Source organism: Podarcis muralis, chromosome 7, assembly GCF_964188315.1.
Source record: "Podarcis muralis chromosome 7, rPodMur119.hap1.1, whole genome shotgun sequence".
In the NCBI taxonomy this organism is placed as follows: domain Eukaryota; kingdom Metazoa; phylum Chordata; class Lepidosauria; order Squamata; family Lacertidae; genus Podarcis; species Podarcis muralis.
In genome coordinates, this window is record NC_135661.1 from 76,053,224 (window position 1) to 76,072,427 (window position 19,204).

The 19,204-nt window shown below is 48.5% G+C and overlaps 1 protein-coding gene across 1 annotated transcript; it reads left to right on the forward strand.

Annotated features, from left to right (window-relative positions):
• Window positions 1-495: 495 nt before the first annotated feature.
• HAS1 (hyaluronan synthase 1) lies at window positions 496-13,449 on the forward strand. Its single transcript, XM_028742511.2, has 5 exons — window positions 496-724; window positions 6,624-7,321; window positions 10,046-10,271; window positions 11,039-11,171; window positions 11,698-13,449. The coding sequence occupies exons 1-5, from the start codon at window positions 538-540 to the stop codon at window positions 12,371-12,373; spliced, it is 1,920 nt and encodes a 639-aa protein (XP_028598344.2). The 5' UTR covers window positions 496-537; the 3' UTR covers window positions 12,374-13,449.
• The last annotated feature ends 5,755 nt before the right edge of the window (window positions 13,450-19,204 follow it).

A 19,204-nucleotide genomic window follows, 5' to 3' on the forward strand; every position in this document is an offset into this window, starting at 1 on the left:
AAGGTCAGGGAGGCATACTTCCGAGTAAACGCACGCAGGAGGATCATTCTCCAGACCAAAAAAAAGTGCTCAACGCGAGTGACACACCATATCTTTCAAAAAATAAAATAACCACAGTCAAAGCGCACCCACCCACGTGCCAGGAAATCCGGGAACTGCCGTTTGTTCAGAGGGCTGGGAACGGTAGCTTTGTCGAAACTACAGTTCCCAGAAGGGTGCTTTAAATGTTTGCTGTGTGCGGGGTTCAAGGATGCCTGACTGCTAGCCTCGATCCCGCCCTTCTAATGCTGGATGCCTAGTGCGTCGGACAGCTGCGCTTTTACGCAGCTCGAGGGGCAGTGCACTCCGCACGTTCTCAGGAGCGCTCTTTTCCGGCCCTGGAAATCCGGTTCCAGTTAAGTCCCAGCTTGAAAGTTGATAAAGTAGCCGGAGACTCCTTGGAGGCTGCAAAGCAACGTGTGCGAATGGATGGGCGTGTTCCACCACGGGATGGGGCTCAGACCCTAAAACGGCATTACTGGGGCGTGAGTGATCCCAATGACATCAGATGGGCCCCAGCCCAGCCTTGACGCACGTCAGGGGCCGCCTCCCCTCCAACCCGCCCTCCTCCTCTCCCCCCCACCTCGCGAGATTCAAAAGCTTCCCCGCCAGACATCAAACAAACCAGACTTCCCCGCAACCAAACCCGGATCGCACACGGGCTCCGGCCGCCCCAGCGCCGCAGGTGAGAGACGGGACAGCGAGCCTGCTGCTGGAGGGTGGCTGGGTGGGGGCAAGGCCTCGTGGGACAGGGAGCCTGGGCGTCTTTTGCTTTGAGAGAGAGGGGGAGTGTGAGCTAGTGGTTTAAACTGATGCTGAATTGGTGCCAAAAGAGAGAAAGAGAGAAAGCCACCGCGCCCTTGAGCACATGCAGAGTGCAATTCACTCAGCCCAGAGTAGCTACGAAGAAGCCCCTCTGCATGGGGCAATTAGGACTTCAGTTGGGTTAGTATTATATTTCAAGGGCTTTCAGTTGCAGTGGTATTTTCAGAGGCGTTGAAACTCTGCATCTCTCCTTCCCCCACTCCCCAACCTAGAAAAATAAGCTCTAATGTTGCTGAAGGGATGGAGTGACTGGATCTTAAAGCCCCAACACCAGGGTGGGGGCTGGTGACCTGTGTATATATGAATACTTCAGATCACTTGATAGAGACTAGTTGGAAAGCTTTTTAAAAAAATGTATTTCTGCCCCTCCTCGCCGTTTGAGTTGGTAACTGAGTGCTTAGAAGTTCCTTGAGTTCTCTTCTCCTGTGTTTTGCTTTAATGCACTTTGAGGTGCCAATTATGAGTTCCTGATCCAAATGAGCAATTGCAATACTTAGGCTGGGTTGATTTATCAGGAGTAAAATAAGGTGCGTGTTCACCTCCCTGCTTGCTGCCAAAACTCCACTCCTTGTTGCAACAGAGCTGGAAGTAGCGGTTAGTGGTTGCAACCTGGAATGTGACTTGAAAAGCCGTGATTGAGCTGCTCCCAGGGGGCAGGAGTAGAGCCTAGTGGTCAGTGCAAAGGTGGGAGCATGCAGGTCTAGGGCAGCTTGGGGAGGTGCGTGTGGAGGCTTGCTGTGTGCACTTCAAGGAAAAGACTTCAGCTGCAAGACACGTACATGTCTTGATTTGCATAAAAAAGGTCCCCAGTTTATCTCGGTAGCATCATCCAAGGATCATAATGTTGGTTGTGAATGAGCTGGCACAAAGGACTGGCAACAACACTGATAGTGAGGTTGCCGAGTTCTGAGCCTGCTGCCACATTGACTGGTATAGGTTGGCATGAATGCTGATGGGATGCCAACATTTTAATGAGCCTGCAGAACCTATCTCAGTCTGGTTGGTACTTTGATCTGTCACATATACCTGAAAAGCTGGGCTGGGAGATCTGTACTCCAGAACACTCTTGGAAGTCTGATCACACCAAGCAATCCTCCAGGGGTGGCACTTTGCAGTTTTCAAGGTACCTTTTAAGAAGTGGTGGAAAGGAGGGTTTTCTTTTCATGGTATAATAATAATAATTATTATTATTTATTATTTATATTCTGCCCATCTGGCTGGGTTTCCCCAGCCACTCTGGGTGGCTTCCAACAGAATATTAAAATACAATAACTTATTAAACATTAAAAGCTTCCCTAAACAGGGCTGCCTTCAGATATCTTCTAAAAGTCTGGTAGTTGTTTTTCTCTTTGACATCTGGTGGGAGGGCATTCCACAGGGCGGGTGCCACTACCGAGAAGGCCCTCTGCCTGGTTCCCTGTAACTTGGCTTCTCGCAGTGAGGGAACCGCCAGAAGTCCCTGGCGCTGGACCTCAGTGTCTGGGCAGAATGATGGAGGTGGAGACGCTCCTTCAGGTATACATACATGTGCCACTGCCTGTGGTCAAACGGTTTGGGGAATGTTTTTGGGATGGGATTTTATTGGAGGCAAAAGTGGTGCCAGTGCCCACATCACAAGGGGGTTGGACTATATGACTCTTGGGTGCCTTCCGCCTCTAAGATTCTATGAGTTGTGACCCTTCATTTGAAATGCCTTCCTGGTTAGTTTCATCAGCAGTGAACCTTACAAAAAACCCAGGAAAAGGTAGACCAGCAGTATTGACCTCAGGTTGCTGATGGAAGGTTGCCTATGGAATTTGTGGCTGAGTCGGGATTTGAACAATGGACTTCCTCCTACCCAATGTGGGTATAGCAGCCATTCCACCCTAAAATGGTTGTGGTGGAATTCTAACCAGGGCCAGCCTGCCCATGAGGCAAGGTGAGGCATCTACTTCGGGCGGCAGGCTCTGGGGAGTTGGGAGGGGCGTGCTCTGCCGCTGCCCCCGCTGTGCCCCACTGCTGCCTGCTCCCCTCTGGCACAGCAGCAAGAGAGGAGGCTGATGGAAAAGAAGCTCAAACCCGTCAGCCGCCTCTTTCATCACTAGGTCTCCAATGCAGCAATGCGAAAAGGGTGAAGACTGCCTCTCCCCATATAAACCGTCCCGGACTCTGTGTTCATCATCTGAGGCCCTTCTTTGTATGCCTCCTCCACATGAGGTTCGGAGGGTGGCAAACACGAGAAGGGGCCTTTCTGTAGTGGCTCCCCATTTGTTGAATGCTCTCCCCAGGGAGATTCGCCTGGCACCTTCATTGTATATTTTTTAAGACTCCAGGCGAAACGGTTCCTAGTCAACTAGCTGAGCCTCTACAGCCTTTAAAATGTGTCTGTGGGAAGGGAGAAAGGTCTTGTTTTGCTGGTTTGGTTTAATTCTCTTGTATTTTATTCCGGGAACCACCCCAAGATCTTTTGGTGAAGGGCGGTAAATTAATTTAATAAATAAAATAAAAATAAATAAGATCAGTGTCGGAAGTTAGGGGACAGTGAGGATCAGCGTTGAAAAGAAAGGGGGGTTGAAAATGGGCATGGGCGAGAGATTTCCAATATTTCCCAAGTGAAGATCAGCATTGAGAAGAAGGGCACAGCAAGGATCCGCATCAAGACCGTGGGGTGTGAGGAGCCTTGGCTGCATATAAAAAAAGCACCCCTCTCAAACTGCAACGGGGAAAGGCATCAATTTCTGATTCGCCTCCGGCGCCCAAATGTCTTTGGCCAACCCTGGTTCTATCAAGCCACAGGGGCGACTCTTTATTCGGCTTCCTGGTATGTCTGTATGCGTATGATCATCTGGGCTCACGTAAGCTGCGTGTTTGGGGTCGCCGATGGTTGTGTGCGTTCACCACCGAGGGAGTGCGGGACCAGGCTTTTTGGAAGGCCAGTTCCAAATGTTGCTTCAGGTTGCTCTAGCAGCAGAAGAGATTGGAGTAGTGGTGCATAGTGGTTAGAGTGTGGGGTTTGCTGTTCAATGGTTTGCAGAGAAATGCATAAGCTAGAGTGGGGGTCAGCAAACTTTATCAGCAGGGAGCCGGTCCACTGTCCCTCAGACCTTGTGGGGGGCCAGACTATATTTGGGGAGGGGGAATGAATGAATTCCTATTTCCCCACAAATAACCCAGAGATGCATTTTAAATAAAAGGATACATTCTACTCATGTAAAAACACACTGATTCCCGGACCGTCTGCGGGCCGGATTTAGAAGGCGATTGGGCCGGATCCGGCCCCAGGCCATGGTTTGCCTACCCATGAGCTAGAGGGCTCCCTAAAGGCTTGTGACACTAAATGGGGGTTTTCTTCACTGATGTGGGGGTGTCCACAGGCTGTCATCCCAGTGCTGTCCTGGACTTTTCTCCCTTTAAAGGTGTGTTTGTTTGCTTGTTTATCATTGGAAAGTCCAAAATGGCAATGATCAAAAACTCTGTGTTTAAAGGGGGAAAGTTTCTGGGACAAAACTGGGCTGGGATCTACATTTTGGTCTGGTGTGGATAAGCCCTAGATTTTACCAGCGGCTCTGAGAGGCCAGGAATTCTGGGTTTGGCAGTGCAATCTTATTCATGTCTACACACTTGAGTTCCGTGAGACTTATCCCTAGGTAAGTATGCGCAGGATTTCACTTGATATCTGCGGTTAAAATAGGAGGAAGGAGATTTTCATGTGCTGTCGCAGGAAGGGGCAAGCAAGGGGGAAAACAACAACACAGGATTTCTGTTCCATTTGCTAAGTGGGGTGTGCAAATGGTATGTACTGTGTCAAGCACTTTGTCATTTATTTATTCAATGACCCGTTGGTGTCATTTGCTCTAGTCTTTTTGAAAACGCCTCTTCCTTGGCTCTATTAATAATTTTTTATAGAGCTACCCTGAGCCCCTGCCAGGAGGTTAGTTTAGAGTGGAGGAACCTGGAGAGAAACTTGTGTAAACATTTAATAGTGGAACCAGCAATCTCCAAACAGAGATTGGCTATTGCCCTCTTCTTGGGGGGTGGGGGGTTGTTGCAGGCTAGCCAGGAGCCCTGTTCCATTGTTGGCTTTAATGCAAATCGTGGCTCAGCCTCTGGTTGGGTCCATATAAAGGTAAAGGTACCCCTGCCCGTACGGGCCAGTCTTGACAGACTCTAGGGTTGTGCGCTCATCTCACTCTAGAGGCCGGGAGCCGGCGCCGTCCGCATATACGCCCACCCATATGTGAAAGATGGGATAACTTGGCAGATATATTCACTCTGGGTCTCTGGTGCAGTACATCATTCTTGCCTGTAGGTGGTGTACACCCCCCCAAAGGTTCAAGAGGACAGATTTTGGCTAGGGAGAAAGAGCATCTTCTATGGTAGTACAGTGGTACCTCGGGTTAAGTACTTCATTCGTTCCAGAGGTCTGTTCTTAACCTGAAACTGTTCTTAACCTGAAGCACCACTTTAGCCAATGGGGCCTCCTGCTGCCACCACACCGCTGGAGCACGATTTATGTTCTTATCCTGAAGCAAAGTTCTTAACTATTTCTGAGTTAGCAGAGTCTGTAACCTGAAGCATATGTAACCTGAAGTGTCTGTAACCCGAAGTACCACTGTAGTCTGTGCCTAGACTTGCAAGAAACCACAGCCTTTAAAGTCTAAGCACCAGGGATTTTTTTCCAGGGGGAACTCATAGGAACTCAGTTCCGGCACCTCTCAGGTGGGCGCCATTGCCATTCTAAGAGATTTTATGCCCCTTCTTGTGCTTCTGCACTGGTTGCAAGCGAGCATCTCAGAATGATCCTTGGAGCTGGCATTCCTCTTTAAATCGGACACTGCTCTGAGCCCATAGAGAGGTTGTTCCTTTGCCCATAAATCTTTCGCCCTTTGAGATATGCAGGTGAGGCCATTTTCTATATCTCTTAGGGACCAACAGTAAACACCAGAGCCGTGTGCATTGAAAGCTGAAATTTATTTATTTTTAATGCACCCAGGAAGTCCAGATTCTGCAGCTAAGAAGCTGAACAATGTGACTTTTGTAAACTGTGCAAACTGGGGGGAATCCTAAGTTTTGCACATAATTTATTCTGGCTTTGTTAATCATGGGAAACAACAAGGGACTAAAGCCCCTTGACCATTTCACCTCTCACTCTAGAACCAGCCCCACAGCAGTCTTTATTAAATTTGTCCAGAGCTGGGTGTTCCCATTCCTCAGGGTGTAAAACCAAAAGGGGAGACCGTATTTTTTTTATTGCCCCTTTGAGATTACTGCACCTGGGTGGTGCACTTAGCAGCCTTCTGCCATCTGCAGTGGGTCCCAGCTTTATATCTTCTGCCCAAATGCCGGCAGGTACAACCCCCATGCTACAAGTTGTTGATGTGGGGAAGAAAAGTCCAGTGAGTCGCAACTTGCCATAGTACTCGCCTCCTGTTCTCCTGCCCAGAACATTTCTGTCTGTTGGCATGAAACCTCTGTGGCCTTTTGGGATTAGGGGTCCAGGTGGCACAAATCTGCCCTCCCTGCTCCCAGAGTCTTTCAGCCATCTTGTTTCCCCACTGCCTCTGAATAGTGCCATGCGTATTCTTGACCTGTGGATAAACGTTAAATAAATAATAGTTTGTTTTGTGTTGTAATTGTTGTGTTGGTTTTGTGTGCTGCCCAGAGAGCACTGTGGGGTGGCCCCATTCCATCGACAATGCTGTGGGGTGGCCCCATTCCATCGACAATAAATTCCCCTGAGAACAATCCAGCTCACTCACTACCTTGACTATTCCTTCCAGGGATGGATGTCACCATACTGCCAAAGGCCGTTGTCTCTATCGGACGTCGGATCGTCACCATCGGCTTTGCGCTGCTCATACTGTCCATATTGGCATGGGCCTACATTTCGGGGAACCAGCTGGCTTCCGACCGGTACCACATTATGGCTTTTGGCCTCTACGGGGCCTTCCTCACGGCCCACCTCATCATCCAGAGCTTCTTTGCCTTCCTGGAGCACAAGAGGATGAAGAGGGACTCACTGACTTGCAGCTACACCAAGACGGTGGCTCTCACCATCTCTGCTTACCAAGAGGACCCGGCTTACCTCCGTGAGTGCCTCGAGTCCGTCAAGGCAACCTTGTACCCTCCGGAGAAGCTCCGGGTCATCATGGTGATCGATGGCAACAGCCCTGACGACCGGTACATGATGGACATGTTCCAAGAGGTCTTTGCTGGGGAAGACGTGGGGACGTTCGTCTGGGAGAACAACTACCACCACCAGCCTCTGTTGGATGTAGACGAAGGGGACAGTGGTTACCAAGCCGGGGATGAGCCGCCTGTCTACAGTGAAATAGATATGGACGACCTTGGGCAGCTGGCCGTAGAAGAGCTGATCCGGACCAAGAGATGTGTCTGCATCATGCAGAAATGGGGAGGGAAGAGGGAAGTCATGTACACAGCTTTCAAGGCCCTGGGCAACTCGGTGGACTACGTCCAGGTAAATGGCTCCTATCCGGTTGTCTCGCTTCCTCGTTTGTTTTATCCCATCCTGCAATGTCCTCCAGCACAACCCCAGTCAGGCTGAGAGATAGGGATTGGGCCAACATTTCCCGCAGCAGAGAAAGGCTGTTGAACTTCAAGGGGGAATTAAACCAGAAAGCAGGGAGGAGATGTGGGAAAGGCAGAGATCCTTGCCACACGGGTAAGGTGCTAGCAGCAGAAGTGGCAGGGCAAATGGCCCTAAGAGGGAAAGGGAAGGGGTGCTTGAGTTTGCCAGTCTCCCGTGCCTGCTGCCTGAAATGGTTGTCTCATTCCACCTCTTGAACAGCCCTGTATGCTAGCCATGTGTCGTGCCTCACTGCATGCAGTGAGAATGCACAGCGTTTGCTTTTGAGCAGAAGTTGGACGGTCAGGGTTGCTTTAGCTGAGAATCCTGGGGTTGAACTAGATGACCCCTGGGGTCCCTTCCAGCTCTGCAATTCAACGATATGCTCTCCATTCTTCTCTGGCTGCACATTGGAAGATCAGTAATTATGGGCAAATGCGTCTTCCATTGCTAACCTCATTAAGGTGCTCCTGGTCAGCTTACAAGGAAGCTTGTGGTTCCTCAGTATAGACCTTGACACCCACTGAAGTGTATACTTAAGTGCATTCTGTGATTTCTGCAGAAGCTCAGAAAAATACCAAAATATGGCATTGGTTGCAGGGTTCAGCATTCTGAGACAGGGATGGGATGAGGCGAGGCACCGAAGCCTCGTGTTTCCTGACCCACACAAATCCCACTGAGTCGCCTTCTTCTCCAGTTATTGACTTATGCCATAAGAGCTACGAACTTGGTTTATTTGAAAACAAATGCTCGGTTGCTAGCCAGGCCCTTGTGGCTTGTTAAGATTGACCTTTTAGAAGTGTGCGAGTCAGTGCCCGAAGAGAGCTTGCTTCAACGAGTCAAAGGGAGCGGCCCCTAACACTTTACTATGGGAAGCAGAATCGATTGTGCAAAATACAGAAAAACCTGGAAATTTGCTTAATTTCCACAGTCCAGCTTATCTGGGTACAGAATTTATTTTTCTTGGTTTTGCCTAGTCATGCTACCTATGAACTATCTACTCTCCTACTACCTCTGGGCTTTAATATCTAATTTGACCCTTTCAAACTTATTCTGAAGGGCGACACGCTGCCCTTAACTCTGGTGGCATCCCTGGTCACCAACTAATTTTGCTGGAGTGCCAGACTGACAAAGCGGAAGAGGAGCAGCAAGCCAAAGTCTCTGCCCCCGCCCCACCTTTGTTTCCAAAATTGCCTCCTGCCAAATCCCACCATAATCCAGATGTTGCTCTTTGCCTCACAGGCTGGCAAGGGGTGGACCAGATGGCACCTGCCTGCAGGGTGGATTTGTCCTGGAGGTTCCAGTTGCTGACCTTTCATGTATACACTCTGGGGGTGGGGGCGGGAGAGATCGAAGCCTTGTCCCAAGGAAACCCCAATTCTTCACCAAGGGGGAGGGGGAAGCTTCTGCAATCTGCATGAATCTGTTTATCTAATTTCGTTTACACATCGCTTCTTCTTTAGCATCTCAGAGCAAGTACATAATACCGCAAAAAATGTATATTTTTAAAAACTGCATGTAAAAATGCAGTTAAAACAATTGCATATATAGAAATGATTTCAACTCCAATACAGATGCCAAGAGGGATAGAGAGATTGCCGCTTAGAAGTATTGTTGAAAGAGGAAAATGTTCAACATGATAATTATCCTTATTAAGCCTTATTAAACATGTAGCTCGTTGCTTACTTTGCAAAACCTAAGCTGCTTCCCTGGGTTGTGATGAGGAGCAAAACTCATCAAGATGGTGAAGTTTTGCCCTTTGACCTCTACCCATCATGCCCTACTCTCAAGGTCCCACCTGTATCTCCATCAGTTTCTTACCTGGCTAACCATATAACCCAAATTTCTGTCTCCCTTTCAGTGTAACAGATTATTGCATCCATATCATTAACTGTGTTTTACAAATTAGTTTTCATAAGGTTCCCCTCCACTCCTTGCTTCCCAGCCATCTTCAACCAAACTATTGATCCACTTAATGTTCTGCAATATGAGCCATTCATTCTCCCTCATTTGTACATCACTCCTTAGCCAAAGAAGTGTCATTTCTAACTTTGGGGGTGTGCAAAATGTTTTATAACTTTTTTCCTATTCTTATCTTTGCATTCATTGCGCCCGTTTTACAGACAAGGCAAGCAAAGACTGATTTGCCTCAAGCCAGTCAATTAATCACATAAACCGAGACAGCGTCTGAGCTGGGCTGTCCCTGCACACACTCTGTGCTCTCCCCCATTGCATCACACGTCACAGACACGAATGTTGCTTTTTTGGGAAGCTTTCCATACATTCTCCGGTTTTGCCACAAACCCTGGGCTGCTTCACACATGCATGTGCGTTACTTAATTATTGTGCACTTAGCAGTTGCACACTGGAAAGGATTGTGGCGTTGACCAAGCTATGAAAGTGTCAAAGCTGGGGCATTTCACCGCAAGCTTAGTCATCGCTCGGTGTCACAATTCTCCAGTGACGACTGTGCAGATGTGTGAATCAGCCTTTGAAAGTGAGAGTGCTCTGGCTAACTTTCCCCGTGTTCTGTAAATCGAGCTTCTGGCAACTCAGATCTCTCTGGCAAATTCCAGGGGTGTCCCTTCTCAATCTCCATCTCTTGGCCTCTCCCAGGTTTGCGATTCGGACACCAAGCTGGCCCCAGATGCAACCCTGGAACTGGTGAAGGTGCTGGAGTCGAACGAACGCTACGGGGCTGTCGGCGGGGATGTGCGGATCCTCAACCTCTCCGACTCCTATATCAGCTTCATGAGCAGCTTGCGGTACTGGATGGCCTTCAACATCGAGCGCGCCTGCCAGTCTTACTTTGACTGTGTTTCTTGTATCAGTGGCCCCCTGGGTAAGGCTTCCCCTGTGCGTTGGTTCCGCCTCCTTATTTTCAACAGGAAGCAGTTTATTCGTTTGACCAGAAAGCTGGTTATGTTTTACCAGCCCGTTGTATACAGTGGTACCTCTGGTTGCGAACGGGATCCGTTCCAAAGCCCCGTTCACAACCTGAGCAGAACGCAACGCACATCTGCACACGCGCGGGTCGCGGGTCGCCACTTCTGCACATGCACGTGACGCCATTTTGAGCGTCTGCGCATGCGCGAGTGGTGAAACTCGGAAGTAACCCTTTCCGGTACTTCCGGGTCACCGCAGAACGCAGCCTGAAAAGATTTAACCTGAAGCGTCTTTAACCCGAGGTATGACTGTATTTGTATCAGGGATGCGGGCAGCACCGTGGTCTAAACCACTGAGCCTCTTGTGCTTGCTGATTGGAAGGTCAGCGGTTTGAATCCATGCAACAGAGTGAGCTCCCATTGCTCTGTCCCGGCTCCTGCCAACCTAGCAGTTTGAATGCATACCAGTGCAAGTAGATAAATAGGTACTGCTGCGGCGGGAAGTTAAACCGTGTTTCTGTGTGCCGTTGTGCCGCAAGCAGTTTAGTCATGCTGGCCACATGACCCGGAAAAGCTGTCTGTGGACAAACGCCAGCTCCCTCGGCCTGAAAGCAGAAATGAGTGCCGCATCTCATAGTCAAATTTTACTGGATTTAACCATCCAAGGGTCTTTTACCTTTTTACCTTACGTTTGTATCTCACCTGTTTTGTCCCCCGCTTATAGGCCTGTATCGGAACGACCTCCTGCAGCAGTTTCTAGAGTCCTGGTACAATCAGAAGTTCCTGGGTACCCACTGCACCTTTGGAGATGACCGGCACCTCACCAACCGGATGCTGAGCATCGGCTATGCCACCAAGTAAGAACATGTGGAGACTTGGGTCTTCTGGAGCAAGGGTGATGCAGAATGAAAAATGGCAAGGAGATGGGAGAGGTGCAAGGAGACAGCATCTTGTTGGGTAGCTCCAGCTGCCATCAGCCCCAAGGCAGCACAGCTGCTGGTCAAGGATGATGGGAGTTGTAGTCAGTGGTGTAGCGTGGGTTGCCAGTGCCCGGGGCTACGCAGAAGGGGGGAGGGACAGAAATGGACAGAGTAGGCATGCACAGTTGCAGAGCTAAGAAAAATAGAGTCATTCTGTTGTCTGGAGAGGTCACTTCCTGGTTCACATGGAGAAGCCGTTTTCAGCAGAGCCCAGCGATGGAACCGGGCATTGAAATTTTGCGCCCCTAACCATTTTGCTGGCCCTGTGCCCCCTGTGCTATGCCACTGGTTGTAGCTCAGTGACATCTGGAGGGCCACAGGTTCCCCATTCCTGTTCCAGACGAAATTGAATGAAGACCATATTATATTCTTAACTTCTCCTCCTTTCTCCTCTGTGTACCAGGTACACTGCCCGCTCCCGCTGCTACTCGGAGACGCCGTCCGTGTTCCTGAGATGGCTGGCGCAGCAGACTCGCTGGACCAAGTCCTACTTCCGCGAGTGGCTCTACAACGCCCTCTGGTGGCACCGCCACCACCTGTGGATGACCTACGAGTCGGTGGTGGCCGGGATCTTCCCCTTCTTCGTCACGGCCACCGTCCTGCGGCTCTTCTACGGGGGGAACTTGTGGGACATCCTGTGGGTGCTGCTCTGCGTCCAGCTGGTGGCTTGCGTGAAGGCCCTTTATGCCTGCTGGCTGAGGAAGAACTTCATCATGATCTTCATGTCTCTCTACGCCGTGCTCTACATGGGCGGCTTGCTGCCCGCCAAGTACTTCGCCATCATCACGATGAACAAGAGCAGCTGGGGCACCTCGGGCAGGAAGAAGATGGTGGGGAACTATATGCCTCTGCTGCCTGTCTCCATCTGGGGCCTGCTGCTCTTGGGAGGCCTGGTCTACACCATCTACCAGGAGGCCCTGGCTGACTGGACAACCGAGGCCAAGCAGACCGAGATCTGGTACCTGCTCATTGGCTCAGCCATCTATGTCGGCTACTGGACGTTCATGATCATGCTTTATTGGCTGTGGGTGCGGAGATGCTGCCGGAAACGGGTGGATTTCTATAGTGTTCAGGTGTGAAGGGCCTGGGGGGGTTCTGAAACCTGACTGTAAGACAGAATCTCGGACCAGTAAGGACTTGGGTGCTCACCCAAGGTCTAGGAGTGAAGAGTTATCTCGTAGGAGCCACTCCTGGCTAAGAAATGATGAGTTCAGTGTCCTGTGAGTTTCCACTCCATCATGTGGTCTGTCAGCAGAGTGGATGTACACACGCCTTGGGTTCTCTTCTAGGACTAGAAGCCCCGGGGTTGCCTGAATCTCAGGGAGGAGATCTTTTACCCAACAAGGCATGAGGGTCTCCTAGCCTCCTCTTCTCTCCCTCTTTGGCTGCTAACGGTCTAGGTCCTGGGAGATGTTTCTGACCTCAGTTTATTTATATAGTGTTCGAGGGTTTTTTCCACGTTCCAAAAAAAGCCAAATGCCGTGCCTTTCCCTCCTTCTTGAAATGCAGCCATCTCTGGGGTGGGTCAGCTGGGTGATGCGAAACCCCACAGGGACACCTGACGCACAGGAACCAATCTCATTGCACTGAAATGCCACTGCAGATCCAAGTCTTGAGTGCTGCAGCCACTGAGCAGAGAGACAAGGATGGAGGGATGTTGGCCAATGGTTGCTGTTCAGTTGACGCATGCAACAGGTTGAATCTGACTGGGAAAAGAAGGAGGTTCCTTTTGATGGAACTGGAGACCAGACCTTGACACACATGAATCTTGCATGACATAAAAGGACTCTCTTCTCTCTCTTTTTCCTGCAAGAAAAAGAAATCCCTTAGTGCTATGTCTTATCTTGACTTGTGAACACTTGATGGTTACAGAAGAAACACAGTTTACAGTTGTGGGACAGAAGCTGGAAACTTCTGCCTTGGTTTTCGCTTTGTTTGTTTTTGTTTCTTTCACCTGGAAAGGAAATTGGCATTGTGGCTGAGAGGGGAGGGTCAAAGTCGCCCTTAACCACCTCTCTGTTATTGTTTTTTAAATTGTAATGTTGACCATTGGAGTTTTGGGAGCTCCTTTCTACAGGAAAATGAAGGAGTGTGATATTATTTATTTGCTGTATTTTAATAATAAGGGCTATTTAATGGTTGTTGATGTGTGTTTTTTTAAAAAAAGAAAGAAAATTGAATAACGAGGATTTTTAAAAACAGTTATTTTTTATAAATGGTATTAAAAAATAAAACATATTTTTTTTTTGAAAACTTGTCCTTGGTGTGCTTGCGTTAATTTCACTTTTGTAGGGAAGGTGGAAACTTTGCTATCGAAGAAAAACAGTACTTAGCAGTTGCATATCACTTTCAGAGGTGCAAAGCACTTAGCATGCAGTTGCCTTGTGATCTTTACAGCAGCAGTGAATAACCTGGGTTTTGGGGGGGTTGGTTTTTTTATTATTATTATTGAAAAATATAAACATATTACAAACATCAGTTCAAAATCCAAATATCGAGATTGCTCTGAATCTCTTGACTCCCCCCCTCATCCCTTTCAAGGGTCCTAATGTTAATATTTACAACTGCATATCAATATTTATCCAAACTTTTATCCTTCTAAAATATCCATACTTTGCGTTACTTTACAAGTGTGGTTAAAATTCTGTTAATGTTTTAACCTGCTTGCAGTGGTCTCATAGGTAAATTATAAACTTTCCCCAATCTTTTTCAAAGTTCTTGTCTTCTTGAAGAACCTGTTGACCTACAGATGTTGCTAGACTACAACTCCCATCATCCCTGGCTATGGGCCACGTTGGCTGAGGCTGATGGGAGCTGGAGTCCCAACATCACCCACAGGTTCCTTGTTTATCTTCTTATTGTAGATGAGTGGGGCTGGGTCTAAAGCCAAGAGAGGTGATCCTCCTTAAAACCACCTGGTGAGTTTGTGGCAAATGGAAGACTGAAAACAAAGACTTGATGATTTGTAGCTTGGCCACTTAGCCACAAACTCCTGCAGCTCAAAATTGAAATGAACAGTAATTGTATTACTTTTATTTGCTAATTTGTTCAATAGCTCTAGTGCCTGATATGCATAAATACACCAATAACAAAAAAGGTGATTGCTGCAAGGCTTCTTATTGTAACCAAGTTGGGTGGGAACTTGCTTTGCACCCAGAAGCTCCCAGGTCCAATCTCCCGTTTAAAGTATTAGGTAGCAGTTGGTTGGAAAGGATTCATAGCATTGTAGAGATGGAAGGTATCGCCAAGGGTCATCTAGTCCAACCCCCTGCAATGCAGGAATCTCAGCTCATCCAACCTCTGCTTAAAAACCTCCAAGGAAGGAGAGTTCACCACCTGAGAGTGTCTGTTCCTCTGTTGAACAGCTCTTACCAACATTGGTTCAGGTCCTAGCTTCTGGAGCTGGAGAAAACAAGCTTGCTCCATGTGGCCTTTGAGATATCTGAAGAGGGCTCTCATATCTCCTCTCAGTCTCCTCTTTTCCAAGCTAAACATACCAAACTCCCTCAACCATTTCTCATAAGGCTTGGTTTCCTGGCCCTTGATCATCTTGGTTGCCCTCCTCTACACACATTCCACCTTGTCAACATCCTTCTTAAATTGTGTCACCCAGAACTGGATATAGTACCCCAGGTGTGGTCTGAACAAGGCAGAATAGAGTAGGACTATTACTCCCCTTGACTGGAACACTACACTTCTGCTGATGCAGCCTAGAAGAGCAATAGCTTTTTTATTTTTTTGTTGCTGCAAAAAACACAATGACTCGTGTTAAGCTTGTGGTCTACCAAGACTCCTAGACCCTTTTCACATGCACTGCTGGCAAACCAGATGTTCCCCATCTTACAGTTGTGCAGCTAGTTATTCCTGCCTAAGTTTAGAACCTTACATCTGTCCCTATTGATCTCCATTCTGTTAGTTTGGACCCAGTTCTCCAATCTGTTAAGGTCATTTTGGATCCCGGTTCTGTCTTCTGCGCAATTAGCTACCCCTCCCAATTTGGTGTCATCTGCAAATCTGATGAGCATCCCCTCTGTTCCTTCATCCACGTCATCTATAAAACTGTGGAACGGGCCCAGGACAGAACCCTGTGGCACCCCACTTGTCACTTTTCCCCAGGATGATGAGGAACCATTATCTACCAGCTCCATCTTGTATGCAGGCTGAGACCGTACCTGCCCATGGACTGTCTTGCCAGAGTGGTGCATGCTATGGTTATCTCCCGTTTGTACTACTGCAATGCGCTCTACATGCAGCTACCGTTGAAAGTGAGCTGGAAACTACAACTAATCCAGATTGCAGCAGCTAGACTAGTGACTGGGAGTGGCTGCTGAGACCATACAACACTGGTCCTGAAAGACCTATATTGGCTCTCAGTATGTTTCTGAGCACAATTCAAAGTGTTGGTGGTGGTCTTTAAAGCCCTAAACAGCCTAGGCCCAGTATACCTGAAGGAGCGTCTCCACCCCCATTGTTCAGCCCAGACACTGACGTCCAGCTCCAAGGGCCTTCTGGCAGTTCCCTCCCTCCAAGAAGTGAGCTTAGAGGAAACCAGCCAGAGGGCCTTCTCGGTAGTGGCACCCATCTTGTGGAAAGCCCTCCCATCAGATGTCAAGGAAATAAACAACTACAGTGCTACCTCGGCTTATGTTACCTTCAGGTAACGTAATTTCAAGTTATGAACGCGGCAAACCTGGAGGTGTATATTTCTGGGTTTCGCTGCGCATGCATGCTCAAAAATGACGCCTCCAGATACGGACTTTTCAGGGTAAGTACGGACCCCCGGGATGAATTAAGTTCGTATCTGGAAGGTCCACTGTATCTGACTTTTAGAAGACATCTGAAGGCAGCCCTGTTTAGAGAAGTATTTAATGTCTGATGTTTTATTGTGCTTCTAATATTTTGTTGGAAGCCACCCAGAGCGGCTGGGGAAACCCAGCCAGATGGGTGGGGTAAAGGTAAAGGGACCCCTGACCATTAGGTCCAGTCGTGGACAACTCTGGGGTTGCGGCACTCATCTTGCTTTACTGGCCGAGGGAGCCGGAGAACAGCTTCCAGATCATGTGGCCAGCATGACTAAGCCGCTTCTGGCGAACCAGAGCAGCGCATGGAAATGCCGTTTACCTTCCCACCGGAGCGGTACCTATTTATCTACTTGCACTTTGTGCTTTCAAACTGCTAGGTTGGCAGGAGCTGGGACCGAACAACGGGAGCTCACCCCATTGCGGGGATTCGAACCGCCAACCTTCTGATCGGCAAGTCCTAGGCTCTGTGGTTTAACCCACAGTGCCACCCACATCACTCTGGGCAGGGTATAAATAATAAAATATTAATAGTGAATCAGCCCATTGGCCCATCTAGTTCAGTTATTGGCCACAATGACTAGCAGCAGGGTTCCAGGCAGAGAGCATTCCCAGCTTTACCCGGAGACTGAAGTCTCCAATTTGCTCACTTTATTTCAATTCTGAAATACCCCATGCCGTCTTGCTTATTTGCCATGCCTTTCCCCCCTCACTGCCTGCCCAAACGGTGCGCCATTCCTGAAGCTGTACTATCGCAAACTGAGTCAATGCTGAGGCCCCAACGCTAAGCATTTGGTGGGGGAGAGCTGAGCCCACGGTTTGCCAAAGGCCTGCTCTTGCCCTGAGCTGTTGCAACAGTTCACAAGACTTCTGTCTGCTTCCCCTCATGCCTTTGCTGACTCACACCTCGCACAAGCTACTCTGGCAGCGAAGGAGTAGGAGAAATTTGGAGCAAAGGCAAGTGAGGGCTGACAGGATTGCAGCCCAGACGGGACCGTGAAGGGACAAGAGGGAGATGCCCGTATATTCAGGGGAACTCTGAGGTTTGCAAAAGTGCAAATAACTTTTTTTTAAAAAAAGCAATCCCCAAAGGTTCAAAAATCCAAGCACCAGTCCAACGATGACTGAGATACGGAACATTGAGGGCTCATCCAGATTTCATTTTGTGCCATGTTTCTAAGCACAGGTTCGCACTGTAAAGTGCCATGTCTGAGTGCTTCACGCCACTCTTTCCCCCTTGATTTTCCTGTGAAAACCCACTTTTACCCCTGAATCGGAGCAAGCAGCCTAAACTGTCATGGGGAAATCACTGAGGCAAAAGAAAATGCCTGGAAAGGTGAGGGGGAGTGGAGTGTCTGCTTGATCTCCTTAATCCAGCAATGAAGAACCTGCAGCCCTCCAGAAGTTCCTGGACTGCATACACACCATACAGTTAAAGCAAAGAATCTTGGGAACTGTAGTTTACCCCTCACAGAGCTACAATTCCCAGTACACAACACAAACTACAGTTCCCAGAACTGAGAAAACCCTTTAAACGTGTGGTGGGCTTTCTTTTTTCTGTTTTGAAATCATTTTTATTTGATTTTTGCAATACAAAGTTATAAAAATATGAATACATATCCATATTCAATCATACCTCGGAAATTGAACGGAATCCGTTCCGGAAGTCTATTCGACTTCTGAAAAATTTGGAAACCAAAGCACGGCTTCTGGTTGGCTGCAGGAAGCTCCCGCAGCCAATCGGAAGCTGTGGAAGCCCCACCGGATGTGCGGGTTCCAAAAGAACGTTTGGAAACCAGAACAGTCACTTCCGGTTTTTGATCGTTCGGGAGCCGATTTGTTTGGGAGCGGAGGTACAACTACTGGAGTCTCATTTAAACATTTAAAACTGCATCTTCTTCCCAACTCTAACTATTATATCAGTCTATATTTTCCATGGTAATTGCTACACTACAAGTGAAATCAAAATCCTGCCAATGTTTCCATCTGCTTGCAGTGGTCTCTTAAATAACTTATACATTTTTCCCATTCTTTTGTAAAGTTTTTGTCCTCTTGGTTCCTGAGTTTTCCAGTCGGCATTGCCATTTTGGCATAGTCCATCAGCTTCGTTTGCCATGTGGAGACTTGGTTTTCTCTCCAAACTTTTCTGATTTGAGTTGGCAAAGGGTAGTGACCGAAAAGCACCCCAGAGGCTAGGAGGGTGGTACTCAGTGAGCAAAATTTGGCTATGGTATTTCCTCTCCCCTGGGTCCATGTCTCTGAATCCTACCTCACTTCCCTCCCCCCTCTTCGCCAGCCTGTCTTATGAGGTGGGAATTATTCACCAATGAGGGGTGGTTGTTTTTTGAAGGGGGGGGTGAAGCTTTGGCTACTTTGCTGAGCTGGGCAGCTTACTCAGCCCCTCAGACTTCAAGAAGTAGACAGAGCCCATGACGTTGCAGTCTACCCCCTGGTCCACCCTGGTCTCTGGGAACTCTGCCTTCAGTTGCTACGAAACATCTGGCTGGAGGGATCTGGGCAGGCGCTGAGTCAGGTCTTGGAAGCGGAGATGCTATCATGTACAGGAAATGATCCGCTCACTTGACAGATGAATCTGCAGGGAGGACAAGCTTTCGACGGAACTGAGTTTAGGTCTTAGCCCTCCGCAGTACGTTGGGGCTGTCATCTTGGGCACAGATGATGGCATGACTCACGCCCTGAAGGAATCGGAGCGTCAAAAAGGAGAAGGAACAAGTCCTGATCGTAGGACGTCGTTTTCCTATTTCGGGGGGTGGGGAAGGGGGAGGTTCAGTGGCCTGCTCTGGCAGATACTTCAAATTAAAATGCACATATTACTGAGGCGGCAAACCACAGAAGTGTAAAAACGTCAACATGAGATCACAGCTGAAATGAGAGTAAAGGCTGCAACAATTCAACATTGCAAAATTCAGCCAAATGGATAAAACCCGGTGCTTTTTTTTTCTTTAAAAAAAATGTTTAGGGGTACTCTCATTTTCCTACTCATATTGAAATACTGCCCCTCAATGAGGCCACACTTAGATTCACAAAATGTTTAGCGGTATTGTACCCCTGCGTACCCCAAGGTGGAAAAAGCATTGATAAAACCTATGC